The sequence below is a fragment of the Mauremys mutica genome, chromosome 1, assembly GCF_020497125.1.
Source record: "Mauremys mutica isolate MM-2020 ecotype Southern chromosome 1, ASM2049712v1, whole genome shotgun sequence".
In the NCBI taxonomy this organism is placed as follows: Eukaryota; Metazoa; Chordata; order Testudines; family Geoemydidae; genus Mauremys; species Mauremys mutica.
The window spans coordinates 31,664,737-31,681,186 of record NC_059072.1 but is presented as its reverse complement, the minus strand read 5'-3'; the positions used below and the strand labels follow the sequence as shown (position 1 = coordinate 31,681,186).

Sequence of the window (16,450 nt, the reverse complement as noted above, 5' to 3'; positions counted from 1 at the left end):
GCCTACACACACTAGATATCAGAAGGGCTTTCGCCTTCTACTTAGACCAGGACGAAGACCTTTAGGATCTCTCCCAGACTCTTTATATCCTTTGCTGAAAGAGTGATGGGATGGGCATTTACCCACAGACAGTCAAAGTGGCTCTCGATTGCATCTTAACGTGCTAGGAGACTGCTGGAATACAATCTCCTCATAGAGTGACAGCACATTCCACTAGGGCTCAGTCCTTACCTATAGCCCTCCTGAAAGATGTTGCATAGCAGAAATCTGTAGATCTGCTCTCATGTTCGTGAAGCAGTATGCCATTTTATCTGCTCCCAGGGCTAATGTTACCTTTGGTGATGCGGTGTTTCGAACTGTCTTGGATTTGCCACATCAGCACCCACCTGTATGTTGATTTACTGGTTGGGAGCCTCCCATGCTGGGGCACTCACAGGGCCGTATACTTGAAGAAGAAGGAGCGGATACTTGTACAGTAACTTGAGTTCTTTGAGATGTTTTGTCCCTTTTAGGTGTTGCACCTCCCGCCCTCCTTCCCCTCTGCTGCAGAGTATCAGTTGAGAAGGAACTGAGTGGTGGCAGGTCTGCACCTCCATCCTATGCCCTCCTGTGGGAGCATGAGGAACTGCTCTGTATAGGTGCAGGCCCACGGACCCTGCTTTACAGCCTCTGGCTAAGGGTGCACAGATACATGAACATCCTATAGTGGAGCACTTATAGGGGAAAAACATCTCAAAGAACTCAAGTTACTATCATAGTGTCTGGGCACTCATTAATTCTTCTTTTCAGACTCACAAGCCATCCAGGAAGATCTTAAAAATATAATTAATAAAGGGTTATAAGAAATATGCCAGAATTAAAATACTGTGTGTCTATCTCTTTATTTTTCCAGACAAACTACTACAGGCCACAAAGCAGTGACACCTGTTATCCATGTGACTGCTTCCCTTCTGGTTCTCATACTCGCTCCTGTGACATGGAGACAGGACAGTGTCCTTGTAAACCTGGGGTGACTGGGCGACAGTGTAACCGTTGCGACAACCCTTTTGCTGAGGTTACCATTCAGGGCTGTGAAGGTACCATTCATTTCAGCCATCAACTGCTTCTGACATTTTTAAAATGTTATTACTTTAAATGTTATTAAGTGTTATTACTTAAAGAAATAGAAGAGAATTCATTGAGACTAATATTTTATCTAATTTATTCCAAATGAGGAAAGTGCTAGTTAAGAAAAAAGCAAAACCTTCTTGTCCTGTTATTTCTGAGGCATAGATACATGAATCAGTCTGACAGCATCATAATAACCTCAAATTGTGATGCTGTGCAAGAAGTCCCTAACACCTCCTGCTTCCTATGCCTGTTAAAATCAGTTACGTGAAGGAGTCTGTGTAGGAGATGATTGCACCACCTTTAGGGTGCCCTCTGCTGGCCTACCCATGAAGCCATATTGACAATGGTTTCAAATATATATTTTACCTTCCCACTCAGGCGGTTGGTTCTTGGTCTCACAACTGTGTCAGGGTAAAGTGAAGAGGAAATTCATGCCCAAAACAGTGGCTAAAGATAGAATGTGTATGGTGTGACATCCAGAGTCCCAAATTAATAATGACCCTTCCTTGGTATATATGTCTTTGATTGCACAATTGAATAGCGCTCAGGTTAAAGGCTGGAGAACACTGGTTTTGAAAAGAGAATAAATATACACCTCTACCCTGATATGACGCCACCCGATATAACACGAATTCGGATATAACGCGGTAAAGCAGCGCTCCGAGGGGGCGGGGCTGCGCACTCCGGTGAATCAAAGCAAGTTTGATATAACGTGGTTTCACCTATAACGCGGTAAGATTTTTTGGCTCCCGAGGACAGCGTTATATCGGGGTAGAGGTGTAAATGGTTCCCTATGGAAGTTATTGGAGATTCTAGTAAGGTTCTAAGTGCAGGGAAAGCCTTTCTTACTATTAGTTCCCTAACTTTACATTGCTAGAAAAATTGCATTATTTCTTTTTCGTGTCACAGTGATTTACAATGGGTGTCCCAAAGCATTTGAAGCTGGCATTTGGTGGCCACAGACCAAGTTTGGACAGCCAGCTGCCGTGCCATGTCCCAAGGGATCAGTGGGTAAGTTGAATGGGTAGAACATTAACATTTTTATCTGAAGCTCTGGTATGGGAAAAAATGAGAGTGAAAAAATGTTTACAGGTCTGTCACAACTTCCGTGCATTTAACATGCGCGATTTCAACTTTACGCGTACGGCCGGCTTCGGGGGGCGGGCATAGCCTCAAGATTTAAAGGTCCTGGGGCACCAGCTGTGGCTGAGAGTCCCAGGGCCTTTAAATCACCCAGGGGGCTCCCAGCTGCAGAGGTGGCTGGTAGCCCCTGTGGCGAACTAAAGGGCCCGAGGCTCCAGCCACCGTGGAGCTCTGGGCCCTTTAAATGCCAGCCCCAGCCCGGCTGCCAAAGCTGCGGGCAGGATTTAAAGGGCTCCTCCGGGCTCCCCGCCGCAGCGGGGAGCCCGGTGGAGCCCTTTAAATGCCCCCCCCTCCGGCCCAGCCATCAGAGCTGCGGGCAGGGTTTAAAGGGCTTGGGGATATAATTTTGACTATACGCGTTTTTTGCTTTACGCGATAACCGCGGAACTGAACCCCCGCCTAAGATAAGACTTGCCTGTATACATAGAGAAGAATTTATTTAAAAAGTCTAGAGATTACAGTGTAGCTTGTGGTTGTCACAAGCTGAAGGATTTGTCGGGTATAACTTCCATATCAAGAATTAATTAAAGCACATTCAGGTTAACAAATGAAAGGCAGAACATTAAAAATGCAGTAGATAAATAAACAAGTGAATATAATATGGAAAAGAGTCTAAAATTATATCTGTAAATGAGCACAGTCAAATGTTTCACTTTCCATGCACTCTATAAAGTAGTTACTATGTTTTGTTTTCAGAGCATAATGGATTACACATGACCTTCAGTGATATAACTCATGTAGACAGGGATAAAATGTGGCGTACTATTTATATGGTATTTCCTTTACTAAATTTCTGCTAATATAACTTCAGAGGTACAGTGTAGCTAAAATTTTCCATCAAGCACTTTACTTTTATGCAGCATTTTAGATTCCTGATGATTGCATTTTATCAAGAATGTAAGCATGACTTCTCCTTCTGTATGAGTAGCAGCAGCTGCAGGTTTGGGCTGCATTAGTGTTTCTAAATAAAACATTGATTATAATGGACACATCTGTGCTTCCACCATTTTGTTATGACTATTATCCTTTATAGCTAATGGGATGGATCACATGTGACAAAAGTGTATGTGTGTGGGATGAAGGAGACAAGTGAATGACAATCTAATACAAAAATTAGACAATATTCTAGTGCACCTTTCCAAGCAAGTTTCTGTTATTAAAATTCATTGTATATTTGGAGAATGAGCTTTTTTCTTAAATAAATATTATTGATGAAGAGAATAGGGAAAAAGAAAGGATCTTGGACAGCAAACACTAGCAGCTGTTAATATGAGTGTTTCACTGAACATGTTTGTCTGCTAGACTACAACAATGGACTAAAATAAGATTATTTTCACATAGCTTGTGGAGAATTTTTTTTGTGGGAAATGAAATCTCTGTAGCTACTAATCTCATTTCTACACTTGCCAACTCTTATCTGTTGTTATCATTATCCAAGTGGAATGAACTGTAAATGATTATATAACTTTTTAAAAGTAGCACCATGGAGTATCAGCGTTGACTCCGTATGTTTGAGGAATATTGGTTGTCCTGGAGTCTCCAGTTCTGAGAACTTCCCCAGGGGTAGAGGGGAAAATTTATTTTTTTAACTAACTTTATTTAAAATTTCAACTAATATAAATGTTTTGCATAAAATACATTTTTATCAATGATATTTGCACTCCTGTGATTGTTTGTGTGTGTATTCTAGGAAATGAGAGAACAGGCAAAGATGTCTGTGGAAATAGCAAATTTTAGGTGAACATTCCAGAACATCAGCAGAAAGCAAATTTTGTACTTGAAAATGTGGATATTTGAACTGGAAACCTGAGCCTAGATCACAGCCAGTCAGGGAACAGAAACAATATCACGAGATTTTGTATCCAATCAGAGATAACAAGTATAGCTAAAATTTTGAAAAACAATACCCATAATCAGCTGTTCACAGGGAATCTACAAACCAAGAAGCATCTGTAGAAATTAGTTGGCAAATAATTTCAAATAATGAATAAATTAGATAAAGTAGAAAGCTGCTTGCAAACAAGTCCAAATGAAAAAAAAATTACACTTGTTGCTTAAAGTGTTCACTATGAAAATGTGCTTACCTGTAACATTTACAGTGCTCACATGTTGTGAAGCGCAGCTAGCATTTATCCAAGAGTCGCACCTGAATGAACTCTCACCTATGTAGGATAGATGATTCTCTCATCTTTGGTGTTTAGGAATTGCACAATCTTTCCTAGATTCACAGTTGCTTAATTCATCAGCGGATGCTTTGGCAACTAGCATGAGACAGGTTTAGACAGATATCTAGAGGCTAACATAGACCATTGCTGGGGAAATCTATTCATGAACAACAACAAAGAGTGTAACTTTCCTGAGTCTGAGGAATGCTAGTTTGCAAGGTGAAATATGTGCTTTTCTTTAAGAGATTTGGAAGTAAAAAGCTAATTTTCTAACAAATTCTATATTGATTTGTGCAGAACTATTGTAGGCCTTGTTAATCCTTTGTTTTGTTTTCTTCAGGGAATGCAGTTCGGCACTGTAATAGTGAGAAAGGCTGGCTCCCTCCTGAGCTTTTTAACTGTACCACTGTTAGCTTTGTGGATCTTAAAATCATGGTAGGAAATGTTTCCTTATTCTTAGCAGCCCAGAGTCTTATCGACCTGTCCAATACACAGTAGCGTCTATACATAATGGACATACTTTGAACATGAAGAAATGAATAGACATATAGCTTCCCAAATGTGGTGACGGCTACTAGGACTGTATTCGTATTTGCTTACATCAGTGTCCAAATACTGAGACATTCATTGTGGCCCTCAGTCACACTTCATTAATACATCGACTTCAGTGGAATAACACTGATTTACAACAACTGAATATCTGGCCCAACATTTTCCTGGGGATTTATTAGAATTTCCCATAAGTTTTAGTAATTGTTTGTTGGTAAAGGCCCTTGGAGATGTGTCATCCTGTTTTTAAATGCTCATCTTTGGCAAATTTTGTCTTGCATGCTGGGAAACCCACATGATGTTAAGGTACATACTAAATAAAATCCCCAACCCCTGTTATCTTCTCTAGTTCCTGTTTCTAATGCTCATCATCTCAGACATTCCCAGTCTCCAACTTGACACCACCAGGCTCCATCTGCCAGCCGGGTGAACTTTCAGATCCTGCATTTCCCTTTAGAAACGTTGCCCTTCTCTGACTCTCATGCAATGTCCTCTCCCCTTCTTTCCCAGTAGTATCTCTGTTTGAATCAGATGATTCCAATGTCCCATAAATCTCTAGATGATGGAAAGCAACAGTGTCTTTGTTACTGGAATGACTGAACTAAGACTGTTGCTAAATTGTTTTCCCTTATTTTTTCTCCTTTCCACTTCAGAATGAAAAACTACATCTCAATGAGACCAAACTGGATGGAGACAAGTCCATACAGATTGCTAAAGTGCTGCAGAATGCCACCAAGTACACCAACTCCTTGTATGGGAATGATGTGAGGACAGCGTACCTGCTCATGATCAGGGTCCTGCAGTATGAGAGCCAGCAGCAAGGGTTTGACCTAGCTGCGACAAGAGATGCAGAATTCAATGAAGTAAGAGAGATATTATGTGCTTACAGGTTCTCATTGATATGTTCATTTAGAAATTCATGAGTTCACCTCAAACCCAGATGGAGTGAATGTGCCAATGAGTTGTTTAATGTGTCTTCTGAATAGTTTGAAATGAAATTTGACTATGTAGTGAGTGAGACTGTCGGTAAAGTTCATGATAGTACCGTCCAAAAAGCAGAATTCTCAAAACTAGAAAGTAATTGAGGGAAAGTGCTAATACTGAGTAAAATAGCTTTGTTTATCACATTCTGCTGTTCAATGGAAAACCAGCCAGATATTACCAAACTTTCATTTCAATATAGTACATAAAAATGCACAAAGGTGAATTAATTCTGAAGGTCGGTTACCCTGTTGTCCTCACATTGGATTTAAAAATCCTTTTAGAGGAGTGTGAAAAATGAATAAATATACACCTGTATCATACCTTGCCTATAATTTCCAGTGTAGCTATTCCCTTACAGGAAATGCATACGCAGTCAGAACCCTTTATTTATGCATTTCTAATACAAACAAAATTATAACTGGCCTGTTACTGGCTCTGGAGTTTTATATTTTGTTTTCGTTAGAACTGAAGTAGCATTTTGACCAAAGCTCCCCTGAAGAATTCTTTAAAAACTTTTCTGACAATTTTGTGTTCTGCGGTAATACTCCTTTTCCTCGTTTCCTATCCACAGAAGAGCACTGGTAGGCTGTTTGTGCTAGTGTTAATTTGCAGACCAATATCTGTTGATGATGGTGTATCAAGGGCTAAAAAAATCCTATAAAAATAGAGGGTTCATTGCAGCTTAGGAACAAAGTGGTTTCCTCGCTGATGTAGAAAATTTCTCAGTATCTTAGGTTATTCAGTTTACAAATAATAAAAAAGACTTTTGAAACAGTTGACTTTTTAGATTCCCCAGGTTTTAAGAGATTATTTTTTTCTTCCTTAAAGCAAACACTGTGCCAACAAACTTGTAGCTTCAGGCACTGGATTTGGATGAATTTACACATCCAAGCCTTGAGATAGAAATGCATAAGAACTTAGTGGGGTTTGTTAACAAAAAGGAAGACAAATAATCTACTTTTGAAATTTTGACTTCCATTTATTTAAAATATTTTCATGTACATAGCACTAAAATACCCACCATAATATTCAGTAGCTGCCTAAGTATTTTTAGGGGAGATCAAGAATTAAAATAAGTATGTTTTGGATAGCTAATGCATCTTTAACAAGGAGAACCCATATGGAGAAGATGATATGGTTTAGGCTGAGAGACGGTAAGGAAAGGCAGAAGAAGTTTGCTGGTCATTGTTGAGTGAAGACTGTAAAACGCAGCAGAGTAGGTAATGCAAATAGCAGTCATGAAAATTGGTGAGTTCTATTACAAGATGTAGCAGTTTGACACTCACCAGTGTGGCACCTCCTGCTGGTCGTCTGGGAATTAGCTCTTTTCCAGCTCTCAGAGTACCTCCTGCTGGCCGGTATCACTCCTGCCTCAGACCCCCGTGTCCCTCCTGGACCCCGGTGCCCTTTACCTCAGGGTTCTTCCACAGCAGTACCCCCACACTCTGGGTCTCCCTTCCCAGGGGAACCCCCCAACCCTCTATACCCACCTTGCCTCAGTGGCTACTGCCAGTCATCACCTAGCCCCAGTTCTCTGGGCAGACTGCTGTCTGTAATGGCTGCTCATCACTGGCAAGAGGGTAGGACCAGCTGCCTCTGCCTATCCCCAGGCTACACCTCTTCAGTCCTGGTACCTCTTTAGGCCTTAAACAAGGCCTCAGCCTGTGGAGTTGCCAGGCTGGAGCTCCCCAGCACTGCTCTGCATCAGATACCCTCTGTTCCCAGGCAGCTAGACCCTTCTCCCTTCAAGGCTAGAGAGAGACTGACCCAGTGCCTCCCTTAGCCCTTCTTATACTGTACTGTCCCAGCCTGACCCTGATTGGCTGCCTCAAGCCCGCTCATGATTGGCTCTCAACCCCAGCCCTCTCCAACGGCTGGCCTTTAACCCTTTCAGGGCTGGAGCGGGGTGACTGCCCTGCTACACAATGGTGCTTCCATACTCTGCTACAGTGTGGTTTTAGCTAACCAGGTGATACATGGGTCCTTTGTAAAGATGTTGTCAGTTCTTTTTGTTATCTCAAACCAATACTTAAGAGGCATCTTTCTCCTCTGCCAGCCAAATGAATGTTTTTAGGAGAATGGTTATAGGCATGTTAGTCTAGGCCATTGTGGAGTGTAATTTAATTCCTGCCATAATTGTATCCAAATTTATCCTCATATGTTTTGTTTTTTGATACCATACAATAGTGTTTTCTACATTTGCTCCAAGAGCTTTTTGTAAGAATTTCAGTGTTCTTGTTTAATTGAGCCTTACACAGTATTATTTTGTTAACTGCTTTTCTATTGTGTCTCAAGGTTCCATTGTAATATTTTGTTTAGTCTCCTGAATAAGAGCCAGAGCCTTTCTTTTTTCAACAGATTTTTATTTTAACACAACATAGAAATGGAAAAACACCCAACATATAATTTCAATTTTCTTTCAGTATTATGAGTTTGTAATCACAAATTAAGATTAGTTCTTGCCACGTATGTTCCCCAACAAGATGAAAAACAGGGACTGATTCATAGATTCCTTGATGATTCTGAACAAATATCAAACTCTGTAAGATAGGACACCATGTCTTCCCGTTGGAAAATTAGATTTTTAACAAGTCTCATTCATCTGACTTCCCCAGGGGTGTTTCCTAACTTCGTTAGCAAGCAGTCTCTGCCTGTCCTGTCTCATCTCTGTGAGAGGCAAAGCCAGTATGTTTAAGTGTTCTTTCTGAGTTGTCTTGATTGGTTTCCTGCTTTAAAAAAACCCCTTTCTTATAATCTCTGATCATTACGCAGGTTGCTAATGAAAAGCTTGACGGGATTTCTTATAAGTAAAACAACCTGAGGGTGACTAAAAGGTGTGCATTTATTTGATAAGGCTGGAGCAGAACATGCCTTAAAGTGTTTCATTGTGTGTTCATCTGAGGCAGTAATGCAAATCATTTACAATATTCCTCACTTGAAACCTAGCCCAGCTAAACTCTCCCAGTTGCCTTGTATTGGGTATTCTAATCATTTAGGTATATATTTATTTTTGTTCCTAGAACCTCATTAAAGTGGGTAGTGCCCTTCTGGACCCCAGCACCAAGGAGCACTGGGAGCAGATCCAGCGAACAGAGGGTGGCACATCCCACCTACTGAAACATTATGAGGAATATTTCAACAATGTGGCCCAGAACATGAAGAAAACATACCTGAAACCTTTTGTCATTATTGCCACAAATATGAGTGAGTAGCTGTTGGAAACTGTCATTTTCTGTTAGATGAAATTCCCTGATACTTGAGAGCATCAGGTATTGTTCATCCACTGGACCAGCAATGTGTTCTGCAGAGAACAGCGAAGGGTGCCAAGGCTGTATAAGAGAAAAGGTCCAGGATGCTGGGTCTGAAGGGAACAGCCCCCAATGTTTTTCTCCAAACATGTTTAACTCATCACTTGACAATGCTACATGGGCATAGAAAGGGATCCCTGCTTTCTGGCTTGGAATCCTGAGCCAAAACGCAAGCCATGTGTTTCTAAAACTGTAAATTACCAGAACATATATGAGCATTTTAAGGGTTTACAGAGCTATGATGGGTGTTCAGTTCCAGAGTCAGAAGATATTTATTTTCATGACATCTTGATGGGTCTTGAGACTGTTCCAATAGTCAGAATATTATAGTGACACTGAGTTAAGATTCTTTCATAATAATGCAACCATACATTAATATACCCACATTAAGCGCTAGAATTTCTAGAATTCCTCTGAAAACACAATTTTCAGTAGAGAACTTCTACAACCAAGATATTAGCCCAGATGAAGCTATTGACGGCAAAGTAGCATGGTCTAAAGGCCTGAGCAGAAGACTCGGAGCTAGAACCTCTTGATTTCCAATCCCGACTCTGACTCTAATTTTGACTTGCAATGTGACCTTGTTGTGTCAGTTTCTTTTGATCTGCAAAACGGAGATGATAATTCTTGCCAATCTACCTCACAGAGGTTATGTGATAAGTAATGAGTTGATATTTGTACAGAGCTTTGAAAATATAAAGTGCTAGATAAATGCTAAGTATTATTATTATTAAAATAAGCAGGAAAATCCAATCTTACATGGCAGAAAAGCTTATCAGCAAAATTCCAAGTAGAGGGAGAGAGAAACACACAAAGAAATATCCCTGACCCAGCCTGTATTCCATTCCATGTACCAATAGGGTTCTTATTCTGTGTGGATGGTTGGAACCTAGAAGTGAGAGCTGGTCTGGAATTTTCCATTAAAATGTTTTTTCAATGGAAAATGCTATTTCCACAAAACTGAAATTTTCCATGAGAAAATTTTGATTTTGCAAAAATGGTTTGATTTTTCATTGGGAAAATTGACACAATGTTTCAGGTCTGATCAACCCAAATGGAAACATTTTGTTTTGAGTCAGTTCACTCTTATCTGCCATGATGCCTTATAGGCAAGGCTGGCTCTTCCATTTTTGCCGCCCCAAGCAGCAAAAAAAAAAAAAAAGGCGCTCGGACTGCCGAAGCAAAAAAAAGACCGCCCGGACTGTGCCGCCCCAAGAATGGACGGAATGCTGCCCCTTAGCATGTGCTGCCCAAAGGCATGTGCTTCCTCCGTTGGTGCCTGGAGCCGGCCCTGCTTATAGGTGTTGTAGTTCAGGAGTCTCATACCCCCATTTTCCCCTATGGGTCAGGCTCCCTGGCTAGACTACATCTCCAATGGGGCACCATGTTCAACCCTGTGGTTGATCTGACACAGTGCATCATGAGAGCCATATGACCACAGTGTATTATCATATGAAATGCAGTCCGAATGGGAGACCTGCCCATAGAGGCGAATGGAGGCATTAAATGCTCAGACTACTAATCTGATGACACACTGTGGCAACTCAGGGCACAACAGATTAAAGTTGAATCGGTCAAGACCACTTGTTAAAACAAAACGTGTTGATTGTTGAAATATTTGCTGTTTCCAAAGCAAATTTTTCTGAACTTTCTCTTCCTCAAAATGTTTTGATATTTCCACTTTTCATCCCAATTTGGCATGACAACTCATTTCAAAATGTCTGAATTTCCTGCTGGATGAAAAATCTGATTTTTCACCAGCTCTGCCTGAAGTCAGAAGGATGTAGCTTCTAAGGGGCAAGGCAATTCTGTACTGACTAGTTTCTTTTTTTTTTCTCTCTCTTGAGCAATTTTTCCAGGTGAGCGCTGCATTAGTAGGGTTGACTAACAACTTATCTGGGAATTCTTTAGGGACTAGGGAAAGCATGGAATTGGCAGTGCTTAACTTGCACATTTCCTCACACAGAAACTTGCAGTGAGCCCGGTACGGTGTTACCTTCCACAGCTCCAGCTTCTCAATTTTAATTGTTATTAAAATGCCTGAATTGGCAGTTTGTAAGATTTTTAAAAATTGCAAGTTACAAGCCAAACAACTATAAAAACTTTTAGCAGTTGCAGAACAGGGTCTGGAGATGAGTCCCAGAATAGCTAGAAATGCAGGGGTGAGGGAGAGCTGAGAAATATTCTCATCCCTAACCTCTCCAAGGAACAAGAGACTGAGGCTAGGAATCTAACCCACTTCGTTTGCATGTCAAACACTAAAACTAAGCCACGGGGTCAGGCTTTTAGTATGTGAGTAGCAGTAGAAGTATTATAACTTTTTAACTTAGTTTTTGAAAGGTGTCTTTTGAAACGTCTAGCTCATACTTGTCCCTGTCAAGTTGGGATAATATTGCAGCACTCTGTAGAGCTATGTTCTTCTGTTGCTGACCACCACACAATATTTCACACACACACACAAAATAAGTAATTTCCACTTCAGTGGCAATGTAATATAATACAAGGCTATATTACCTCCTGTCCAATGATTTTAAACCATCTTACAAAGAGTACTCCTGTGAACTAGGGAAGTATTATTATCCACAATTTACATATAGAAAAAGTGAGGCAACGATTTTCCCAAGGCCATACAGGAAATGTATGATGAAGCTAAAAATAGAATCCATATTTCCTGACTACCAGTCCTGTGCATTCCTCCTTTTTGTCCCTCCTACCATCCCTCTTACCAGCCTTCTTCCCCACTGCTATATGTAAAAGTCTACATTTTATACTCTTACAGAAGATCACATAAAGTCACATAAATTTTGACTCTGAAAATTGACACTGCCACTTCATATTTGTCTCTCAATGAGCACTAGAGAAATTTGCTTTTTGCTAGCAAAAATACATTTTCTACCTGCTAGCTTTGCATGCTTAGCCTGGGATATTAAAGAGAGTAGGTGGGTGAGGCTTAAACAGAGTTACAGCATTGCATATAACCTGCGATATAAAAGTGAAGCTAGGTCTTTCCAGTTTGTTCATAATCAGCAGCAGTAAAGATTCTGCAGCACAGATTCTAACCTCAGGTACACATGTGCAACTCAATTAAGGGCAATGATAAATATGTCTGAGTATGGCTCTGCCATTGATCTTGCACAGAAATTGCATCCAGCTCATTTTCTTTGTTGTGTTGTTTCTGCAGTACGAACAGGAGAAAAAAATAGTAAAAACTCATTTTTGAAATAGCAGATCTGGCTATTTGAACACATACAAGAAGTTGGGCTGTTGAGTTGGAATCTGCCATTCAGGACAGAATAGCACTTTACTAATATGAAATATGTTTTGTGTGTGAAATTTGTAACCATTACATATGCACTGCATATACCTTTTTTATTCTCTAAATATGAAATAATGCTGGAACCTATGATTTCAGTCATCACTGAAAATAATTATTGAGATTACATTTGGCATTTTTTTGGTTCAAATTTCTTAATGCCATGGATTTTCTAAACTGTGGGTAAAATTTCATTTTTGGATAATACCATATTTGATTGAAATGAAGTTAATATTATGAGGAACTTAATTTTTTTTTCACAGTTATTGCTGTTGACATCTTTGACAAGTCTAATTTTACGGGCGCTAAAATACCACGGTTTGACAGGATTAAAGAAGATTATCCTAAAGATTTGGAATCATCTGTTTTGTTCCCTGATACTTTGTTCAGACCTTCAGATAGAAAAGGTAAAACATCACTCCAGACGTTTTGGAAACTTTCAATAGTAATTTTCCAATCAACTCTTAGGGATCAGTTATGCCTCTGATGAGGCAGAATTGTCCTGGGGCAGAGGTGGGGTAATTGTATACATTAAGTGAACCTTATGTAGAGATATAATAACTCTGTGGACCTGTAAGACATAATGTCTTCAGGGCACTAAGGGGAGCAAGCTGGGCTGGGAAACCTGCTATACCTGTTTATCAGTCCCCTCACACTGCTCTGTCACTGTGCAGAGAAATGGTCCTGTCATTTATTCTACACAGGAATGGCCGTTAGCACTATTGGCATCACTCATGGCCTCCCCACACCCACAGGCTCCCCAGCACATCCATCCAAATTATAGCTGGCCCTAGTACAGTCATATCTTGTCAGCCTGCCCGAGTTGGGGAAATTCTTACAGACTGACATATGTTCTAGGGCTAGACGATTCTCTGAAAACCGCACAGCTCAGATTTTTGTAGTATTTACACCTGACAGTTTGATGATCTGCCATTTTTTGTACCTATTCTGGAAGGGAAGATACCGCAAATCATTGTATCAGGAACCCTTGAAATGTCATTGTTAATGAAAACTTGTATTCAGAGATTAGCTGTTCATTCCAGACAGGGAAGTTGTTTCTTATTCGCCCCAAAATAGCAGGAACATGGCCCTGTTTCTTTAGGAACTCAATAAAATGCACAGTATGTAAGTGAAAACTGTGGACATTAGATGCACCTGGTCTCCTGTGAAGGCATGAGTGAGAATTTCGGCAGAAACTGTCAGTGGTGGCACAGATGAGCAGAGCATGTGAAAGACAGATTTACAGACAACATGGTATGAAAGATGGAGAAGCCAGAATTGAGGATGGTGCCAAGTTAACAGACAGCAAAGGCAAATAGAAGGTCTGACTGAAACAGGCAGGTTAAGGATATGTTTGAAAGTACCTCTTACAAAGATGCAGAGTTTTGCCTTTGAAACATCTGAAGAAAGTTGAGAGAAAACCACGAGACAAGGTCAACACAGACAGAGAGAGTAGCCCAATGGAATCATTAAAAGTGTCAAACATTATGTATGGCTGAATATCCTCAATATAAAAATAGATCAGTATAAAATAAATAATATATAAGGTAATACATTTGTAATGAAGATTTTTCTTATAAGTAATAAATTTACGCTGTCTCTTTTCTGTAAGGGGAAAGCAAATGGTATTAAGAGATACTGCCAAAATTTGAAGATCATGTGGAGGTCCCAATTTAAAGTAAAAACTCTGTGGCCCATTACTGTTGCACTCCGGAAAGGCACACAATGTACTGTAAATCTTGCATGGTGCATGCAGCATGAGAAGGATAATATACATGGGTTTTAATATTTGTCCTTAAATTGCACATCTTATTTAAATGTATGAGCCTGTTTTAGCCCCAGAACTGCTCATTTTCTAACTAGATAGAAAGATGCTTCTGTTGTTTCTTGATTTTCAATTGTATGATTATAGTATGCAATATAGTCAGATAAAGTATCCTGAAACATGGTCTCAAAAATGTGCTCAGTGCTGAGCATCTTAAGTTACCTGGGCGCGAATGTTAAAGTAGGTAACAAACTGGAAACATCCATTTAAATGGTAGCCCAAACTTATGGGGAAAGAGTTAGACTTGAATGTTTGTGTTGATTTTGTAGTGGCACCTACAATGAAGCCATCAAACCAAAAAATATCCTCTAAGCCAGATAACGGTATTTTAAACCCTGAGAATGCACTTACAAAGAGAAAGAAGCGAAACCCAGATGAGTCTAACCAGTATGCTGTTGCTATGGTGATTATATACCGATCTCTAGGACAACTTTTACCTGAGCATTACGATCCTGACAGAAGAAGCTTAAGGTAAACTTTATACACATCTATGAAAAACTCATAGAATTCTTCTGACTTGCTTTGAATGCTAGATGGTCAGTGGTGCTATTATGTTACAATTATACTTCTCAGTTATCAGCTGTAATCCATTTGTTACTGTAAAAGTAATTGTCTGGAGATCTGTCCTTCTCTTGTTCTAGATATTTGAGACTGTAGTGTGAGAGCAACCAGATCAGCAATGCTAGGTCTGAGAAATGTAAACACCTGGGGTTCTGATTGTGCAGCCATGACAGCTCCTTGATTGCGACACTCATATGCAGTAGCTGCAAAATTGGGCTGTTGTATGTTAATGTTGAAATCTTTTTGCAATTTTGCTTTATTTCCACAGGTTACCTAATCGACCCATCATTAACACGCCCATTGTGAGCACCACCATTCATAGTGATGGGGAACCTGTACCAAACCTCCTGGAAAAGCCCATTATACTTGAATACGCCATGCTGGAAACAGAGGAGAGAACTAAGCCAGTCTGTGTGTTCTGGAACCACTCAATCATGTATGTTTGGTGACTTCTTTAATATTTTGGAAGGGAGCCATGCCATGCCATTGCAGTGCAGGTTTCAGAAGTTCAGGTGGAGAAGGAGGCACTGTAGAAGAAGAAGATGAGCCCTTTTTTTCTTAGTTTGTTCATGTAGGCAGTCTGGGAATAATGACATGAAGTCACTTTCCACTAGGCATTATCAATATAAAAGTAATTAGAATATCTCCTGAGAACCAAAGGGTGATCCTCTAAAAATGTGGCTTTCTAACAAACTCTCACTGCAGGATGCGTAACTTTCTGCAATATCTTATCACAATGAAATATTAGCCTCAGGAAAGCCAGATTTTACAAACTCTGAGTGAGCTTTTCCCCTCTTGTGTTAAAGCCCCTGGTTGGGAGCTCTGGGAAGGAAATCTCAGTGAGGATTTGCTTGCTGGGTTCCTTGCCTATTGTTCCATCCTCCCCCTTGCAGGTGAAGGGGCGCAAAGTAGAGGAGACTCCCTGTGCCTTCCCATACTCTCGAGGGCATGACCAAGCCCAATTTGGCTATATATGAGTACAATTATAGCAGCTAGCTGTTCTTCATACAAGAACAAGTGGAAATGTGGTTCTTAAACAGGGTTGATGAGATTACAAATTTTAAACTGAATTACATATTCCACAATCTAACCTCAAAATATCATTTTGAAATAAAAAGTGGATCACAAGGACAATTGTGCTAGTTACTAGTAACTTATCTTTCCTCCAGTAGACCATTGCTTATTTGTCTTTGTTTGTTTTTGTGAAAAATGAAAGGGATGGGTGGGAAGGGAAGTGTCTATTATGGAACCTTTGACCCCTTCACAGTCCATCTTTCAGCCCATCATGATCAGGCAGCAGTTTCTGTATGTGACTTTCATGGAAGGAAGTAGTGGAGAATAAGAAGAAATATTCTCAGTCTAGTCTAGTCTTTCATATTTGGTAAAGAGACCAGTTGAAAACTCAAATATTCCTTAAAGATACAGAGAATGCTATGAACAATATTATGTTGTGTAAGCATTTTGGGATTCTACAACATTATGAAAATATAAA

The 16,450-nt window shown here is 40.1% G+C and overlaps 1 protein-coding gene across 1 annotated transcript in view; it reads left to right on the top strand.

Moving 5' to 3' along the window:
* The window catches only part of CELSR1 (cadherin EGF LAG seven-pass G-type receptor 1), a 280,607-nt gene that overhangs the window by 224,628 nt on the left and 39,529 nt on the right, over positions 1-16,450 (top strand). Inside the window, exons 15-22 of the mRNA XM_044984920.1 lie at positions 893-1,076; positions 2,020-2,121; positions 4,759-4,853; positions 5,621-5,830; positions 8,972-9,155; positions 12,836-12,979; positions 14,667-14,868; positions 15,227-15,394. Coding sequence (XP_044840855.1) covers positions 893-1,076; positions 2,020-2,121; positions 4,759-4,853; positions 5,621-5,830; positions 8,972-9,155; positions 12,836-12,979; positions 14,667-14,868; positions 15,227-15,394 — 1,289 coding nt within the window. The remainder of the gene's footprint in view (positions 1-892; positions 1,077-2,019; positions 2,122-4,758; positions 4,854-5,620; positions 5,831-8,971; positions 9,156-12,835; positions 12,980-14,666; positions 14,869-15,226; positions 15,395-16,450) is intronic.